General features: G+C 39.5%; 2 protein-coding genes across 2 annotated transcripts in view; both read left to right on the forward strand.

Moving 5' to 3' along the window:
- Positions 1-3,582: 3,582 nt before the first annotated feature.
- The window catches only part of SYT9 (synaptotagmin 9), a 410,926-nt gene continuing 395,567 nt past the window's right edge, over positions 3,583-18,941 (forward strand). Inside the window, exon 1 of the mRNA XM_059931017.1 lies at positions 3,583-3,645. The gene's annotated coding sequence lies outside the window, so the exon portion shown is untranslated. The remainder of the gene's footprint in view (positions 3,646-18,941) is intronic.
- The window catches only part of NLRP14 (NLR family pyrin domain containing 14), a 35,054-nt gene continuing 26,790 nt past the window's right edge, over positions 10,678-18,941 (forward strand). Inside the window, 2 exon segments of the mRNA XM_059929918.1 lie at positions 10,678-10,997; positions 12,230-12,282. Coding sequence (XP_059785901.1) covers positions 10,678-10,997; positions 12,230-12,282 — 373 coding nt within the window.

Here is an 18,941-nt window from a genome sequence, read left to right on the forward strand (position 1 = left end):
AAACCATCAGCGTTCTGGGGTGAGAGGACTGTGTACTATGGCACTCTGAACCGAGGATGGGGCTGAGCCCCCAAGATACTAACGTTAATGGGACGGTTCTAGGTGTTTTTAGGGCCCCTGGGAAGGGGGGGCAGGGCTGGGGATTCGGGGAAACAGTCACCCTGGGGGGCGAGGGGTGGTAACGCCTGCTGTCTCGCGCACTCGGCGGAATGGGCAACCCACTAGCTCTGGCTGTAGCGTCGTCTCTAAATTCGAGGCACACAGCCGCGAAGAGGGCTTTTCAAATTTCGTTTTATGGGGACCCGCTTCTCTTCTGGTAACTCGCTGGTCGGGTGGGGCTTTCCTTCCTGCTCTCTTCCTGCCAAGACCTAGGCTTCTCTGCTACCATCATTTTCTCTCACCTGGATTATTGTTAATAGCCTATTAACTGGTCCCTCGCTTCTGCTATTGCTACTCCAATCCCCTTCATGAGGATCCTGGATGATTCTCTCAAAACATAATTGTGATTATTCACTTTGCTCAAAACCCTTACTTGGCTCCCTAGCTTATTCCTAAGTGAAAGCCAAAGTTCTCACAGTGACCTATATGGCCCTACATATAGGGCCATACTTTTCTCATCTAATTCCCTACCTCTCTGACTCCATATTTCATTATTCTGCTCCCTTTTGCCGTATTAGCCATTCTGGCCTAATTGTTTTTCTTTCAACTTGTCATATTTGTTTCCACATCAGTCCTGTCTTGCATTCATGAGGTGTGGATGGACTCATCCACTGTTCTAGGTGCTGGGGATACACAGTGAACTAAATGGATAAAAATCTTTATCCACTATGGAGTATGGAGCCATTCTATTTGGTGGAGTGAAGTGGGCTGGGGAGAGAGCATTAATAGCCAACGCACAAAATTATTTGTTGGGTGAGGAATTCAGGATGCAAAAAACAAAATATAATTCAAATTGTGTAACTCAGTGTGTGTGTGTGTGTGTGTGTGTGTGTGTGTTTGTATGTTATTGTGAGTATAATTATACAAGCATGGAGAAAAAATGCAAAAGGATACATTCCAGATAGTTGATGTACTTCATGTGGTTCATTTATTGGGAGAGATCACTGTGAGTAAAGATAGGAAGAAAATTGAGGGCCTATGAGTCTCTCAGACTCTTAGTAAAAAAGGAATTTCATGACTTTTACCTCTGTGCTTGTGGGAGATAAGGGAAATCACAAGCTTTCTTATTTGACAAACCTCCAAGCATTTTACCTTCTAGTAACACAGAGATGTCATTTATAATATTATTATCAGAAGAACAAGGACTACAATCACTCAGAATTCATGTTAGATGTTAAAAGTTACTTTCACAAGGCATTGCAATACTTTCAAAAGTCCAGGTATCTTATAGGAGTACTCCGTACAACTAACACTTTCAAGTGCAATATTAGCAGAAATAGAACAAGATGGTAGCATTATGAATATCTATGCAGATCTCCTTATTGCACAGCAAAACAAGATGGATATTCTATTACTGATTTCCACTTTTCACCTTGTTAGATTAGTTTTATGAAGAAGAATGGTGTCTCTCCTTCCAGTTGCAAGGGCTTGTGGAGACATCTATAAATTTTTTCAGAAATGCCTTTCCCTAGTAGTTGTTAATTAATAAGACTTGCATTTCAATTTTATTATTTAGCTTTTCAAGGAAAAAAGGCATGGTGCTTGCTTCAGCAGCACATATACTAAGAAAAAAAAGGAAAGAAGGCATGGAAAATTAAATTTTACCAAAAGTAATAGAGAAAAGGCAAAACAGAATTTTTTAAATAATGATGCAATAAAGGGCAAACATGTTCTTCACAGGAGTTTTTTTAGTGGGAGAGCTAAGTCAAAAAGAAACAAAAAGATTGCCCTAAAATGCATATTATAAAACGTAAGCATTCACATAAAATCAAATATTTTCAGATATATGTAAATAAAATAAAAATGAAAGTGTCTAATTCATTTTTACTAAGGTACAGTTCTGGGACCCTCAGTTTCTAAAACTTCGTTTCTTTAATAGTCTCCTCAGTTTTTAATTTTTTTGTGAAATAAATGTGTTCTATTTCATGGTTTTTTATGAGCATGTTAGAAATGGTTTCAGATGCAAAACCTCTAACATTCATAGCTTCTCTTAAGCTGTATGGACTTGTGAATAAAATATTTAGCACATTACTTGAAGAGCTATTATATAACCAATCCATATAGTAGGCTGGAGCCAAACCAAGAGAGTGTACTTTGTTTTCTCTCACCCTCACACTGTTGGTTATCCTTTTGAATTAGTTTTTATATGAATGTTTACAATCTAAGGCTCTGACTTCTGAGTGATTGAGGTTGTTGGATCCATCTTGCCAACTAGCAGGCCTGCTCCCTTAGTATCTGCTGCCTAGAGTGGACATTTACTTAATGACAATGAATGCTGACTCCTACTTTGCCAATAAGGTTTAAAGCTCTCCGTGAAGATTCCAGCTGGAGAAGTGTTACCTTAAATGAGGCTATGGACAACTCCACAATCTCCCAAATCTTGCTAGGTCAAGAGGAAAAAAAAAAAAGGGGGTCTTTAGAATGGGTAATCCCCATCCTAAGAGGACACACATTTGCCCATTTAATTTGAGGTCTCTCATCTGAGAGTTAGACGATTCTAATTGCTGAAGCTGCTGGATTTATTAGAGTCTAAGCCAACTTTGAGGGGCCAAGGCCATAAATTCACACAGGAGATTTGGGATTTGGATGAAATTCCACTATCTATATGTCAACACAGGGTCATGATGACCATGATGCTTGATTTACTCAAATGTTCCTCATGTCTATCAGACAGACTCTTGCCCGAGGGCCTCTGCACTTGATATTTCCTACCCCTGGAATACTCCATCTCCAGGATATCTGCATCGCTCATGCCCTCACTTTCTGCAAATGTCACCTTCGCAGAGTGTCTTCCTTTTCCACCCAAAGAGAAATAGGACCCACCTCCTAGCCCCCACCCCCAAGCACTAGGTCCCTTACCCACTGTTTTCCTCCTTAGCGATGATCACCATCTGATACACTGCAGTTGGTTATCTCTACTCCTTCAGTAGAATGTAAGCTCCATGGGAGGTGTGGGGGTCTGGGGGCGGGGGGCGGCAGCAAAATTTTGAATGTTTTGTTCCCTGCTAGAGAAGGCCCAGAAAAGTGTCAGGCACGAAGTGGGTGCTCAACAGTTATAGGGATTATTGGATGGATGAATAAGGGGACGCAGCTTATTATAAGTCAGCCTGTCTGGGAAAGGTCATCCATAGCTAGGGTCCAACTCCCAGACTCTCTCTTCCCCACATGCTACTGGTTATCGGGAAAAGGAGGCTGCGTGCCCCAAGGTGTGCTGCGCACAGAAGGTCCTATAATGAACAGTGTATCTTTTCCTAGGAGCAGGGCGTGGTAACGCGGGTCTAAGACGCAGGCCGGGAGCGGGAGAGTGGGAACAGCCCCTTGCCCCGCGAGCCAATGGGAAGAGACACTCTCTGGGCGGGGCTGTGAGGGTCTAAGCATCCCGGGCGGCCCACGCAGCACTCTGCGCGCGTTTGCTCGGCTTGAAGCGCAGGAGGGAGTTTTGGCGTAAAGAGTCAGAGTGAGTTCCCCTTTCGCATCAGACAGCAGGTAACTCTTGAGCCTTTCCCTTCCCTCTTTCCTTTCCCTCTTGAGTTCGTGGCTTTCAGAGCTGGAATTGAACCTTCGCCACCAATGCCCACCGTGTGACCCCAGGTATGGAATGACCGTCCTCTTCGCTGCGTGTATTTTGCCTGCTCTAAAATACAAAGTTAAATCCTGTGAGCGTCTTGCCAGCGCCCGGATTCTGTGTGGAAGACAAGAAAGGGCAGGCAAACTCGGCCCGAGGCCCAAGAGGAGAGCTGCTAGGACCCCGGGGGTGGAGAACGGTGCTGGCTAGAGGGCGCCGGCGGTGACCGGGCGGGAGAGGCCACTTCCCAGGTTCCAGTCCGCTGCACCTGGGGAGGCGGGAAGCCCGGGACCGGGGTACCCACGTGGGTAATGAGTGCAGTTTGGGTGAAGACCTAGTGTAGCCTTTAACTCGTGGGTAATGCCCGTTTCTTAACTCTCCTGATGTCAGGTGGTATGATTATCCCCACTGTCAAGAGTTCTGATGAATTCAGGCACGGTTCTCTCCCCTCTGCCCGGAGCAGGTGTTTATCCTTCAATCCCAGAATCTTCCCTCCACCTGGGCTCCGCCGTTATTCCTCCACCCTGTGACGCCTCCAACCCCCTCGCCCGACTGAAGACAAAACCGCTAGCCTAAAACTTTGCAGTCTCTGTGCTCCTCGCTACCAATTTCTCTCATTCCTCTTCTAACAAAGTTCTAAAAAGAATAGCGCATATTTGCTCCCTGCATCAGTCACCCTCTACCCATAATAGTGAGGCTTTATTACTCCCACTCCTTCTCCCCCAGCAGAGACCTAAAATTGCTCTCTTCACAGAGGTTTCCACTGAGCTCCCACCCTCCATATTCAAGTACAGTTGGCAGGCATTCATTATCTCTTTGAGATTTAACAAATTGATATTGCCTCTCTCACCTTTTTATTTTTCCACGTATTGAAGTAATGTATTCTGATTAAAGAAAGTTGTTACAAATTGTCCTAAACCCAGAACACAACAGTGGTTAATACTTTGATATATTTCATCCATTTTTTATGCAGAGGTTTCAGTTCCTTAGTTGTAATCCTTAATGCTCCTACCATTTGCTTTTAACCATGCATGTGTTGCATATTGCTGTATGACGAGATCATTTTAATGGCTGAGAAATCAAGTGCGTGCCATATTTTTATGCATTTATTTCACTAATCATCATTAAATTTTAATTTGCTGACAATTATTTACTATTCTATTATGCACAAAACTTTCTTTTCTGTATTTGGAATTCTTTCCATTGGATAATTTCCCATAGAGAAGTTACTGATTGAACAGTCATGCATATTTTTAAAGTTCTCCAGAGCTGTGAAACCTGCAGCTTTCCAAGAGTGTACAAATTAACATTTACACTAACAATATCTGCTTCATTCCATTCTCATCGTCATACAGTATTGTTTCTTAAAGTTTATTTTTGCCATTTTAATAAGCATGGAGTGATATCACCTGGTTTGTATTAGTTTTGGTATCTGCTTAAGTTTGAACATTTTCTGAACTACTTGTTAGCCATTTTCCCCCTGTCTGAAAAGGTTATTTACAATAATTTTATTTCAGTGCTTTTCTAATATATTTGTATTATGTCTTTTGGTGATATGAACCTTTTTAAAACCATATTTTAGAGGGGACTGTAACTCATATAGAAGACTGCATTAAACATAAATGTGCATCTTAGTGAACGATAACCCAGTGATCATCCATGTAAACCATCACCGGGTCAAGGAATAGAAGATTACTATTACCGTACTACACTATACTAACGTATTACCATTACTATAGAGTGCCCAAGAGCCCAGGGGAAGCTTCCTGATTACAAGTCCCTCCCTCCCTGCAGAGGTAACACTAAACTGATTTTTATGGTAGTTACTTCCTTACCCCAGCCCATTTTAAAAATATGGCTTTAACACTTACACATACATACATAAACAGTATACCAGTTTAGTTTTCTATTTTTTAGTTTTGATATTTTTATAAATGGAATTATATGGTATATAATCTTTTGGGGTTTGACTTCTTTCACTGATTATGTTTGTGTGATTCATTCTAGTGGCATGTAACTACAGATCATATATTTTCATTGCCCCATAGGATTTCATTCTATGAATTTACCAGTTTATTTATTGGTTCTACTATAGGTTTGCTCTTGGATCTTTTCCAGTGCTTAGGAATTACAGACAATGCTGTTATGGCTATTTTTGTATGTCTCTTGGCATATACCTGCACACACACATTTCTGTTAGGTATAATATATTCTGAGGACTGTAATTGCTAGGCCATCGTGTATGCATAAATCTAATTTAAAAACAACCATTTTATTTTAGAATAGTTTTAGATTTACAGAAAAAAGAGTTCTTGTGCACCCATTACCCAATTTCCCCTATTTTTAACATCTTGTATTACTGTAGTATATTTGTAACAACTAAAGCAATTAATTAAAACTATTAATTCACACTTAGTTCAGATTTCACTATTTTTTTTTCCTAGTACTCTTTCTGCCCTTGGATCCTTTCTAGGATACCATATTATCAATACTTTTAGGCATCTTGTCTCCTTAGTTTCCTCTGGTCTGTGACAGTTTCTCAGTCGTTCCTTGTTTTTGATGACCTCGACATTTTTGAGAGTTACTGGCCAGGTATTTTGTAGCATTTCATTTAGGTTTGTCTAAAATTTTCCTCGTGGTTAGACTGGGATTATGGATTTGGGGGAAGAATATCACAGTGGTTATATGCTATTCTCATCAAATCACATCAGTGGTACACACTGTCAACAGTGACTTATGGTTGATGATATTAACCTTGATCACCAGGCTAGGGCAGAGTGTCAGGTTTCTCCACTTAGCAAATCACTAAGAATGATCCACACTCCTGGGTGGGCGTGGGCTGGGGTTAAGATCCACCTCCTGGAGGAGGGAATAGCTACATAAAGTATTTGGAATTCTTCTGTAAGTAAAATTTGTCTCTTTCCCCCCATTAATTTATTCATTCAGTCATTTATATCAGTACGGACTTATGAACATTTGCTTTATACTTTAGGTTATAATACTACATTACTTTTGCCATTGGGAGCTCTTTTGGGTTGGTTCTTGTATCTTTTTGACCTACCTCATCCTTTTCTTTTCCTTACTTTCTGGCATAACAAGAAGCTTTAGACTCAGTTTGTATACTCCCAGCCCCAGTTCTAGAATCAGCAATTTCTCCAAGGAGCCCTCATTCCTCTTATTGGAGAATGGTATTAGAAACCAAGATCTGGGTCTGGGTGCACATCTCCAATTTTACTAGTTAATGCCAACAGTTCTAAAGTGGTTTTACTAATTTAAACTTCAACTCGTTATTTGTCAAATTTCCTAAAAACATTTGCTGTTTTCAGTTTACCTTTTGTGTTTGAATTCCTATGGACAAGAAGTTTTAATTTCCACATAGTTAACAATATATCTCCTGATATTCATCCTGATTCTTGATCATTTCCCTTATTGTGCCCAAGCGGGTAAGTTCCTCCTTTTCTAAGGTGTAATGAATATGCTCTGCTTTTCCCCCCTCTTGTTTGAAGTATTAACAATGTACTGATTTATGTATCTGAGATTTATTCTGAGGATACTAATTTTTGTCTGAATGGTTTACACGTTGTCCTAATAATCTACACTGAATGCTTCCCTTTCCAATTATGATGTTTCTTCTAACATACATTACAATCTCATGGGAATGCCTTTTTCTGAGCTATCTACTCTGTTTCTTTGATTTGTTGTGGTAATGTCATAGAGAAGGGCTGATGAGTTGTGTACGAAGCAGTAGAGGGTAAGGCTTTGGAAATGGTTTCAACTGGGGCAATTTGCTGCCCTGGGAACATCTGGCAATGTCTGAAGACATTTTGTTTGTCACAACTGTGGGAGATTGAGGGTCCTAACGGCATATAGTGGGTAGAGGCCTAGAAGGCTGCTGAACATTATACTATGCACTTACAGTATCCCCCAAATAAAGAATTATCTGGCAAAAAATGTTAATAGTGGTGAGGTTGAGAAACTGCTATAGGAGATTACAGTGGCCCAAGAAAGGAAATCGGACAGGAATGTATGAAAAGGGTGGGAATATCCTGTTTCCTAGATAAAATATAACTTCTCCAAGACCTTCTCATCTCTACCCTCTATGGAAAAGAATTCCTCCTTCCTTTGTGTTCTGGAACTGCTAGAGCTCAGAAGACTGCCATTATATATTTAGAGGTCTTCCCTTTCCCCTAGCCCAGTGTTCAGCACGGGGTCAGATATCAGAGCATAGCCACACAGATTTCATTAAATCTGAATTCCCAGTGTCTGGGAAAATAAAGTGAAATTAGAAGGCAAGTGGTACCTAGTAGAAACAGAATGAATTTTGTAGTCTGATAAGCTCCTTGTCAACTCTGTAACCTGGGCAAGCTTCTTAATTTCTGAGTCCCTGTATCTGTAAAATGTGGATAAAACCAAACTTTCGGGACTAGAGAAAATTTTCATAAAGACCCTGTCACAGTAGATCCTCAACAAATATGGTAATTATTAATATGTGCTGAGTGAAAAATTTATTTTGAACAAATATCCTTTCATTATTATAGGTGGTAAAATTTTACATCAATAAATTTGCAAATTGAAATAGATCCTCTTAGGCCATGGGTTCCCATTTTAGTTCAGAACATTTTGGAATTTATGAATGCCATCGCAGAAGAGGAGCCACACCAGACAACATCTGTTTTCCTCTTCCCAAAAATGTAAACAAAGGAAGACCACAAAATTAAAAAAAAAAAAATTCCTTCAAGAACGCATAAAACCTTTGGGAAGGAAGCCAAAGTATACTGTACTCTCTGTCAGAGTTGTAGATATCATATAGTAGAAACCCAGTAGGATTCAGAACTTATAGATCTCTGCTCAAAGTTTCACCTAGAAAGGCAGGAGGAAAATGAAGGAAGTATGGGATATTATGAGAGCCAAGGGGGGACAAAATATCAACAATTAAGGCATTGTTAAAATAGTAGTATTATACGTATGGCACCCTGTAAATTAGGTGCATGTGTTATCTTCCAATCCTTGTGGAGGTACTGTTATTTTTCCTGCTTACAGATACGAAAATTGATTTTAAAATGCCTATCTAGTGGGTTTTACAAAAGGGTGGGCATTGGTCTGAACTATCTCAGTGGAATTGTGGTAGCAACAGTTAGGTTGCAGGGGACTGAGGAGGTATAATACATAAAGTATAGAAGGCTGTGAGGACGTTTGACTCTGAAAATGAAGGGGATGTGAAGTGAAGGAAACATTCGTAGAAGACTAAAGTGGACTTGGGCATGTTTAAATGCTAATGAGAAGGACTTAGAGGACAGGGAGAAGTTGAGGCTAGAGAAGTGAAGAGAGATTTCTGATGGATTAAGTCCCTTAATAATTCCTGACTCTAATGAGATTCAGGGGTGAAGGAATGAGCTATAGAAAAGGGGCTAGAGCCACCTTCTTTTGTTACAGGAAAGAAGAAGGAAAAGATAGGCTCCCATGCAGTGATAACTGTACATTACATATCACATTTTCCCTCACCTACTGTATTTTGTATGTTCTGGAGGAATTTCAGTGTTCCTTTGAAGTTTCCTCAAATTTTCTCCTTTTTGCTTCTTTAGAAAAAAAATTACTATGGAACCTGTTTTGGTCAGATCCTAATCTATAATCTAGATTATTTCTGCAGTGCAGTCAAAACAAACAAAACCCTAAAACAGCCGATAGCTCACCGGTTACTGTAGGAGAAAGTCCTGATTTACTTTATAATTTTCAGATAATTCGCCTTCTGTTTAAGAAGTAAAATCTCCCTCTGTACATTTTTACTTGTCCCATCAATCTTATCCAATCCCATTGGCAAGATTAGGGGGTGGCATATGAAAGGCTGGAAAGGAGAGGGGGTTGGAGAAAGATCTAGGTTGAGTTCTAGCTGTACCACTTACTAGCTCTGTCTCTTAAGGCAAATCACTGAAGAGGAGATGAGGAACTTGAAGACACGGTTTAAACGATTGACTGCAGTACCCGTGCTAAATAAGAAACTGAATAAGGCTCTTAAGATGGCTGATAAATAAGAGGAAAACAGAGGGCTCAAAAGACTAGGATTTGATAGCATTTGAAGAACAGTCACCATGGGAGTGAGGGCGTGAAACTGCTCAATTAACTGGAAGGTATTAGTTTAAGGGTTTAATTAAGGGACTCTGCAGAGTTTGGGTAGCTGCTGCTGATAAAGTCTGAGTAAGAGCATCAGAGTGAAATGCTGCAGTGGAATGAGGTCATGGGGGTTGAGCTGGGTGAGAATGCTGTTTGGGAAGGGCTTTAACTTTGAGCTCACCCAGAATAATTGTGGTGTTGGGGAGTGGATGTGAAAGTAGCTTGTGAGCTAAGAACGCAGATCTTCAGGGACTAGTATGGATTTGTGACCAGAGATGACATGACAAGAGGTAAATGGTGATATATGCCAATGGTGACAAATGTGCTTCAAGAGTAACGATGGGGGTACAATAACAACGTTTTATAGGCTGAGATGTTATGTTGAGTGTTGGTGGGGGAGAGAGAGAATGAAGAAATTTGCCAATACTTAGTAGGAGCCTGTTCTGAGCCAGTTGATATATGAACTCTACCTTATTTAATCCATACCACAGTCCTCTGAGATTGGTTCTGACATCTTTGCTTTGCAGAAGAGTAATGAGAGATGGGTTGCCTTTCTTTATTTCTTACAGCTCATAAGTGTGGGACTGGGAGTAACTCTTGGGAAGGTGGAAGAAACATAGATGGGTCTATATCAGAAGAATGTTTTTTTGATAGAAAATGTTTACAGTGGACAGGAAGTCAGTCCTGAGCCTGATACAGTGGGATTCAACACAGGTTTGTTGAATTAATCTATGTTTTTAGAGGTATTTCATTTTCTAAACTTACTTTTCCATAGGCCCCATTTAGTCCACGTTCTTTTGATTATTTTTTCCCCACTGAAGCTTGAATATTGATCCATGGACAAGATGACAGACTTGTCATCTTCCTCCTTCTTTTCTGATTTTGGGCTGCTACTGTATTTGGAGGAGCTAAACAAAGAGGAATTAAATAGATTCAAGTCACTCCTAAAGAATGAGACTTCGGAACCTGGATCCTGCAGGATACCCTGGTCTGAAGTGAAGACGGCCAAGCGGGAGGATTTGGCTAACTTGATGAACAAGTGTTATCCAGGAGAGCAGGCCTGGGAGGTGGCTCTCAAAATCTTTGGCAAGATGAACCTGAAGGATCTGTGTGAGAGAGCAAACGCAGAGATCAGCTGTGAGTCATGCTGGACTCACATCTGCGGGTGGGAAGAAGGAAGTGGTTCCTTCTTTTTTTTTTTTTTTCTAAAGTAATAACATTTATTACACTTAGTAAACTGAACAATTATTCTCAATATCATCTAATACCAACTCCGTATTAAAACTTCTCAAACTACAGGACATTTTAATTTTTTAATTTTATTTATTTATTTATTTATTTATTTTTGGCTGTGTTGGGTCTTCGTTGCTGTGCGAGGGCTTTCTCTAGTTGCGGCAAGTGGGGGCCACTCTTCAACGCGGTGCGCGGGCCTCTCACTATCGCGGCCTCTCTTGTTGCGGAGCACAGGCTCCAGTCGCGCAGGCTCAGTAATTGTGGCTCACGGGCCGAGTTGCTCCGCGGCATGTGGGATCTTCCCAGACCAGGACTCGAACCCGTGTCCCCTGCATTGGCAGGCAGATTCTCAACCACTGCGCCACCAGGGAAGCCCCAATCCTTCTTGATTGAGCCCATTGATTCTATGAGAGGGACTTGGGGATTAAACCATTCTTTGGACACAAGCTCCATGGTGCTCAAGTACGTTGGATCATTTGAGGAACACTAAACAGGCTGGAGGGTTCTGAGTACTGTTATTCAACCTGGCTCCTTAATTGGGGGTAATTCATCCATCTTGTACCAATTAGAATGATTAAAGGAATTGAGTGAAAAGAATTGCCCCATCTAGTGCTCCTTTGCCTAAACTACAAATAAAGTCCTAGGTTGGTCTAAATTTTGAGGACACTCAAATATGACCTAAAATCTTTACTGAAATATGAGGAATGGGCAAAAACTTATTAAGGGACATAAGGCAAAACAGTATTTTTAGTCATTCCCAGGCGTGAAATTCTGTAGACATCTAAAATTCCTTATTCATATACAAGGCTTTAGAGCTCCAAAATGTATATCCATTATTTCTTTTGAGCCTCACCATATCCCTGTGAGGTCAGTACAGTCAAGGAAACTTAGGCTTAGACTAGACTACCTGCATTAGAGTTACAGGGTGGGAAGCATGGCAGGAGGTATCATGCCTCAGTGTTGTTCACGCCACATCACTTCACCCTCAGCTAAGCTGGTGGAGTCTGAGGCTTTGTTGGCTCTAGTTTCTTAAACCCAGATGATCATAGAATTGGACCACTGAGGAAAATTCTGGCCCCTGTTCTGGCCATCACCAAATTCTCCTTGTTTTTTGTAAATCTCACGATCCTTTTGGAACCTGTTGCAGGGACAGTCCAGACTGAGACCAGAGGACACTGGGGCCAGAGAGGTACAAGGTGATCAGGAAGCAGTGCTGGGTAAGTAGATGGGCTTTTTGTCAGATTTGGGAGGTTTGAGCTTTTGAAGCATGATGGGGGAAAGTTATCTCCCAGGGGACCTTTGTTCAACCCTTGTTAACTTCTTGCAATATCCCACCTGTTCTGTGATTATTGTTCAAAAAGAGTTGACAAAACTGGCTCTCTGGACAAAGTCAGAAACAGGACCATGTTAATTCAAAGCCTCAAAAGAGCAGTATTTGGAAGTGGCCAGTCAAAAATTGACAGTCTGATGAACAAAGGTATCTTGATATCTTGTTTTATAGACTGAAGAGTCCCTGAGTTGACAGGGATTATTTGGCTTTTTGCATCTCCTCTCTTCCATTAGAAATGATGTTGTAGGGACTTCCCCGGTAGTCCAGTGGTTAAGACTTTGCCTTCCAATGCAGCAGGTGTGGGTCTGATCCCTGGTCGGGGAGCTAAGATCCCACATGCCTTGGGGACAAAAAAACCAAAACATAACATGGAAGCAATATTGTAACAAATTCAGTAAAGACTTTAAAAATGGTCCACATCAAAAGAAAAATCTTTATATAAACAGCTCATGCAACTCAATATTAAAAAGCAAACAACCCAATCAAAAAATGGGCAGAATACCTAAATAGACATTTCTCCAAAGAAGACATACAGATGGCCAAGAAGCACATGAAAAGCTGCTCAACATCATTAATTGTTAGAGCAAATCAAATCAAATCAGATCAAATTAATGCAAATCAAAACTACAGTGAGGTATTACCTCACACCAGTTAGAATGGGCATTATCAGAAAATCTACAAACAACAAATGCTGGAGAGGGTGTGGAGAAAAGGGAACCCTCTTGCACTGTTGGTGGGAATGTAAATTGATACAGCCACTATGGAGAACAGTATGGAGGTTCCTTAAAAAACTAAAAATAGAATTACCATATGATCCAGCAATCCCACTACTGGGCATATACCCAGAGAAAACCATAATTCAAAAAGACACATGCACCCCAGTGTTCATTGCAGCACTATTTACAATAGCCAGGTCATGGAAGCAATCTAAATGCCCATTGACAGACGAATGGATAAAGAAGATGTGGTACATATATACAATGGAATATTACTCAGCCATAAAAAGGAACGAAATTGGGTCATTTGTAAAGACGTGGATGGATCTAGAGACTATCGTACAGAGTGAAGTAAGTCAGAAAGAGAAAAACAAATATCGTGTATTAACGCATATATGTGGAATCTAGAAAAATGGCACAGATGAACCAGTTTGCAAGGCAGAAATAGAGACACAGATGTAGAGAACAAACATATGGACACCAAGGGGGGAAAGTGGCAGGGGGTGGTGGTGGTGGTGTGATGAATTGGGCGATTGGGATTGACATCTATACACTGATGTGTATAAAATAGATAACTAATAAGAACCTGCTGTATAAAAAATTAATTTAATTTAATTTAAAAAAGAAAAGAAATGATGCTGTAATTGAGTTCCAGGATGGTGACAACTAGTCTACATAAAATGTAATTTCTAGGACCAGGTTTTCTCAGTCTTAGTTCAATACTATTTCCAGTACCCCTACTTTGTTTTGAATTCTATATGGCTGAATTCCAGTTTATATAAATTGAATTATAATACAAAGAAAACTGGACCAGCTTAGCTCAGCTATGCTGCTTTCTAATGGGCTACATTATTTCATTCAAGAAATAATTGAGAACCTACTTTATTCTAAGCACTAATAAATAAAAATTTCTTATTGTATTAAATGATTTTGAAGATAAATTCCTGCTTGGACCTTAATTTCTGATACAATATAAGGAAACTTATTTTTGTGGTATAACTGGCCGTAAATTTAGGAAACCAAGGTTCTACCTCCATAGAAATTTACTTTGGAAAATTTGGAAGATAGATAAAAGTATAAAGAAGAAAGTAAAGATCATCCTTATAATCCCAATTTTTTAAAAGTACAGCACTGTATGATATTATACCATAAAAAGAAAGAGTATCTGACTTCTAATACCATACCTTCCCCTGGGGGAGAACTAAGCATAATTTAGTGGGATATGAACTTTGTTAGGTGTTTGCACTGAATGCCCTAGTAGAACAAAGAAAAGAATTATATGCTTTAAAAATTAAAGTAATTCCAGCTTGAGATATGTGCTGTGAATGAAAAATATACTGTGTTCTGAGAATGTACAAAAGAGAGAACTATCTATCTTTGGAGTTCAGAGAAGTCTTCCCAGAGATAGTGACATTTAAATTGAGCTCTGAAGAAGGAATCAGACTGAACTAGCAAAAGATGAAACTATATTTTCATTCTACTTGGACACTTGGGAATTTTTTTCTTTTCTTTAAAATATTCTTCAGGCTATGCTTCAATGTTCATTTCTTTCTTTCTTTTTCTTTTTTAGTTTGTACCTCTCCCTCACCTATTTCTAGATTCCTCTCATCTCCCACCCCTCTGGCAACCACCTGTTTTTCTCTGTATCTATGACTCTGTTTCTGTTTCATTATGTTTTTTCATTTGTTTTTTAGATTCCACATATAAGTGAACTTGTACAGTATTTGTCTTTCTCTGTCTGACTTCTTACCTTAGCATAACACCCTCTAGGTCCACCCATGTTGTCACAAATGGCAAGATTTCATTCCTTTTTATGGCTAATATTCCAGTGTGTATATATACCACAGTTTCTTTATCTGTTCATCTGTTGAGGGGCACTTAGGTTGCTTCCATATCTTGGCTATTGTAAATAATGCTACAATAAACATAAGGGTGCATATATCTTTTTGAATTAGTGTTTTCATTTTCTTTGGCTAAATACCCAGGAGTAGAATTACTGTATCGTATGGTAGTTCTGTTTTCAATTTTTTGAGGAACCTTCTTTACTGTTTTCCATACTGGCTGTACCTACTTACATTCCCACCAACAGTGCCCGAGGGTTCCATTTTCTCCATATCCTCGCCAGCTCCTGTTATTTGTTGTCTTTTTGATAATAGCCATTGTGACAGATGTGGGGTGATATCTTATTGTGATTTTGATTTGTATTTTTCTGATGATTAGTGATGTTGAGAATCCTTTCATGTGCCTGTTGCCCATCTGAAGTCATCTTTGGAAAAATGTCTGTTCAGGTCCTCTGCCCATTTTTCAATAGGGTTTTTTTTTTTTTAATAAATTTATTTATTTTGTTTTTTTTGGCTGTGTCGGGTCTTTGTTGCTGCACATGGGTTTTCTCTAGTTGCGGCGAGAGGGGCCTACTCTTTGTCGCAGTGCGCGGGCTTCTCATTATGTGGCTTCTCTTGTTGCAGAGCACGGGCTCTAGGTGCGCGGGCTTCAGTAGTTGTGGCACTCGGGCTCAGTAGTTGTGGCTCGTGGGCTCTAGAGCGCAGGCTCAGTAGTTGCGGCGCACGGGCTTAGTTGCTCTGCCGCGTGTGGGATCTTCCTGGACCAGGGCTCAAACCCGTGTCCCCTGCATTGGCAGGCGGATTCTTAACCACTGTGCCACCAGGGTTTTTTTTAATGTTGAGTTGTATGAGCTCTTTGTTTAGTTTGGATATTAACCCATTAATGGATATAGTATTTGCAAATATCTTCTCCCATTCAGTAGATGGCCTTTTTGTTTTGCTGATAGTTTCACTGTGCAAAAGCTTTTTATTTATTTATTTATTTATTGAAGTATAGTTGATGTACAATATTATATAAGTCACAGGTGTACAATATAACGATTCATAATTTTTAAAAGAATTCTCCATTTATGGTTATTATAAAATATTGGCTCTCTTCCCCGTGTTGTACAATATATCCTTGTTGCTTATTTTATATGTAATAGTTTGTACCTCTTAATCCCATATTCCTATAGTGCCCCTCCCCCCCAACTGGTAACCACTAGTTTGTTCTCTATATCTGTGAGTCTGCTTCTTTTTTGTTATATTCATTAGTTTTTTGCATTTTCTTTAGATTCCACATATAAGTGATATTATATCTTTCTCTGTGTGACTTATTTCACTTAGCATAATACCCTCAAATGCAAAAGCTTTTTAGTTCAATGTAGTCCTATTTGTTCACTTTTGCTTTCATTTCCCTTGCCTGAGGAGGCATATCCAAAATAATTTTGCTAAGACCAGTGTCAAAGAGCATACTGCCTATGTTTTCTTCCAGAAGTTTTATGGTTTTAGGTCTTAACACTTAAGTCTTTTTAAAAAATTTTTTATTGGAGTATAGTTGATTTAAAATGTTGTGTTAGCTTCTGCTGTACAGCAAAGTGATTCAGTTATACATATACATATATCCACACTTTTTTAGATTCTTTTCCCATATAGGTTGAGTTCCCTGTGCTCTACAGTAGGTCCTATTAGTTTTCTATTTTATATACAGTAGTGTGTATATGTAAATCCCAATCTTCCAATTTATCTCTCCCCCACCCTTTCCCCCCTGGTAACCATAAGTTTGTTTTCTACATCTGTGACTCTATTTCTGTTTTATAAATAAGTTCATTTTTACCATTTTTTTAGATTCCACATATAAGTGATATCATATAATATTTGTTTTTCTGTGTCTGACTTACTTCACTCAGTATGGCAATCTCTAGGTCCATCCATGTTGCTGCAGATGACATTGTTTCATTCTTTTTTATGGCTGAGTAATATTCCATTGTATATATGTACCACACCTTCTTTATCCATTCCTTTGTCAATGGACATTTAGGTTGCTTGCATTGCATTTAAGTCTTTAATCCATTTTGAGTTTATTTTTGTATATGGTGTGAGAAAATAGTCTTTTGCATGTCAGCTGTCTACTTTTCCCAACACCGTTTATTGAATAGGCTCTCTTTTCTCAATTATATATTCATATTTCCTTTGTTGTAGATTAATTGACCATATAAGTATGGGTTCATTTCTGGGCTCTCTTTTCTGTTCCATTGTTCTGTGTGTCTGTTTCTGTGTTAGTACCATACTGTTTTGATTACTGTAGTATAGTCTGAAGTCAGGGATTGTGATACCTCCAGCTTTGTTCTTCTTTTTCAAGATTGTTTTTGCTATTTGGGGTCTTTTGTGTTTCCATACAAATTTTAGATTGTTCTGGTTCAGTGAAAAATGCCATTGGTATTTTGACTGGGATTGCATTGAATCCGTAGGTTGCCTTGAGTAGTATGGTCATCTCCACTTTCTGGAGAGTTTTTATCCTAAATGGATGTGAATTTTGTCAGAAGCTTTTTTGGCATCTATTGAAGTGATCGTATGATTTTTATTATTTAATTTGTTAATGTGGTGAATCACATTGATTGATTTGCAGATACTGAACTCTCCTAGGGGATAAATCCCACTTGATCATGGTGTATGATCCTTTTAATGTATTGTTGAATTTGGATTGCTAGTGTTTTGTTGAGGATTTTTGCATCTGTGTTCATCAGTGATATTGGTCTGTAATTCTCTTTTTTCATGATATCTTTGTCTGGTTTTGGTAAGAGGGTGATTGTGGCCTCATAGAATGAGTTTGGGAGTATTCCTTCCTCTGCAATTTTTTGGAATAGTTTCAGAAGGATAGGTGTTAACTCTTTTCTAAATGTTTGATAGAGTTCTCCTTTGAAGCTATCTGGTCCTGAACTTCTGTTTGTTGGGAGTTTTTTAATCACAGTTTCAATTTCAGTACTTGTGATTAGTCTGTTCATATTTTCTATTTATTCCTGGTTCAGTCTTGGGAGATTGTACCTTTCTAAGAATTTGTCCATTTCTTCCAGGTTGTCCATTTTATTGGCATATAGTTGCTCGTGGTAGTCTCTTATTCTTTGTATTTCTGTGGAGTCCATTGTTAACTTCTCCTTTTTCATTTCTAATTTTATTGATTTGAGCCCTCTCCCTGTTTTTCTTGATGAGTCTGGCTAAAAGTTTATCAGTTTTGTTTATCTTTTCAAAGAACCAGCTTTTAGTTTCATTGATCTTTGCTGTTGTTTTCTTCATTTCTATTTCATTTATTTCTGCTCTGATCTTTATGATTTCTTTCCTTCTACTAACTTTGGGTTTTGTTTGTTCTTCTTTCTCTAGTTGCTTTAGGTGTAAGGTTAGGTTGTTTATTTGTGATTTTTCTTATTTCCTGAGTTAAGATTGTATTGCTAGAAACTTCCCTCTTAGAACTGCTTTTGCTGCATCCCATAGGTTTTAGATCATCATGGTTTCATTTTTGTTTGTCTCTAGGTATTTTTTTATTTCCTCTTTGATTTCTTCATTGACCCATTAGTTGTTTAGTAGCATATTGTTTAGCCTCCGTGTGTTTGTGTTTTTTACAGTTTTTTTCTTGTAGTTGTTTCTGTGTCTATTTCTATGTATTAGGTAGGTCAGTTGTGCTTCCTAATCTTGGGGAAGTAGCCTTATTTAGGAGATGACCTATGAGGCCCAGCAGCACACTTCCCTCTGGTCAACAGAGCTGTATGCTCTAGTGGTGACCCCTGTGTGGGCTGCGTGGGCCCTTCTGTTGTGGCAGGGCTGCAACAGGCCACATGCCTACTGTGGACACACAGGTAGGCATGGCTGGCCCCTGGCCTGGTTGGTTGCTAGGCCCTGCCTAGTGCAGAGGCTGCTGGCTGCTGGTGGAGCTGGTCCTGGAGCGGCTGGCTGCATGGCCTGGGGATTCCCTGTCCTGGTGCTGTCCCGCTGGGGAGTGGGGCTGGGTCATGGGT

The sequence above is a fragment of the Balaenoptera ricei genome, chromosome 8 (assembly GCF_028023285.1).
Source record: "Balaenoptera ricei isolate mBalRic1 chromosome 8, mBalRic1.hap2, whole genome shotgun sequence".
NCBI classification, from domain to species: domain Eukaryota; kingdom Metazoa; phylum Chordata; class Mammalia; order Artiodactyla; family Balaenopteridae; genus Balaenoptera; species Balaenoptera ricei.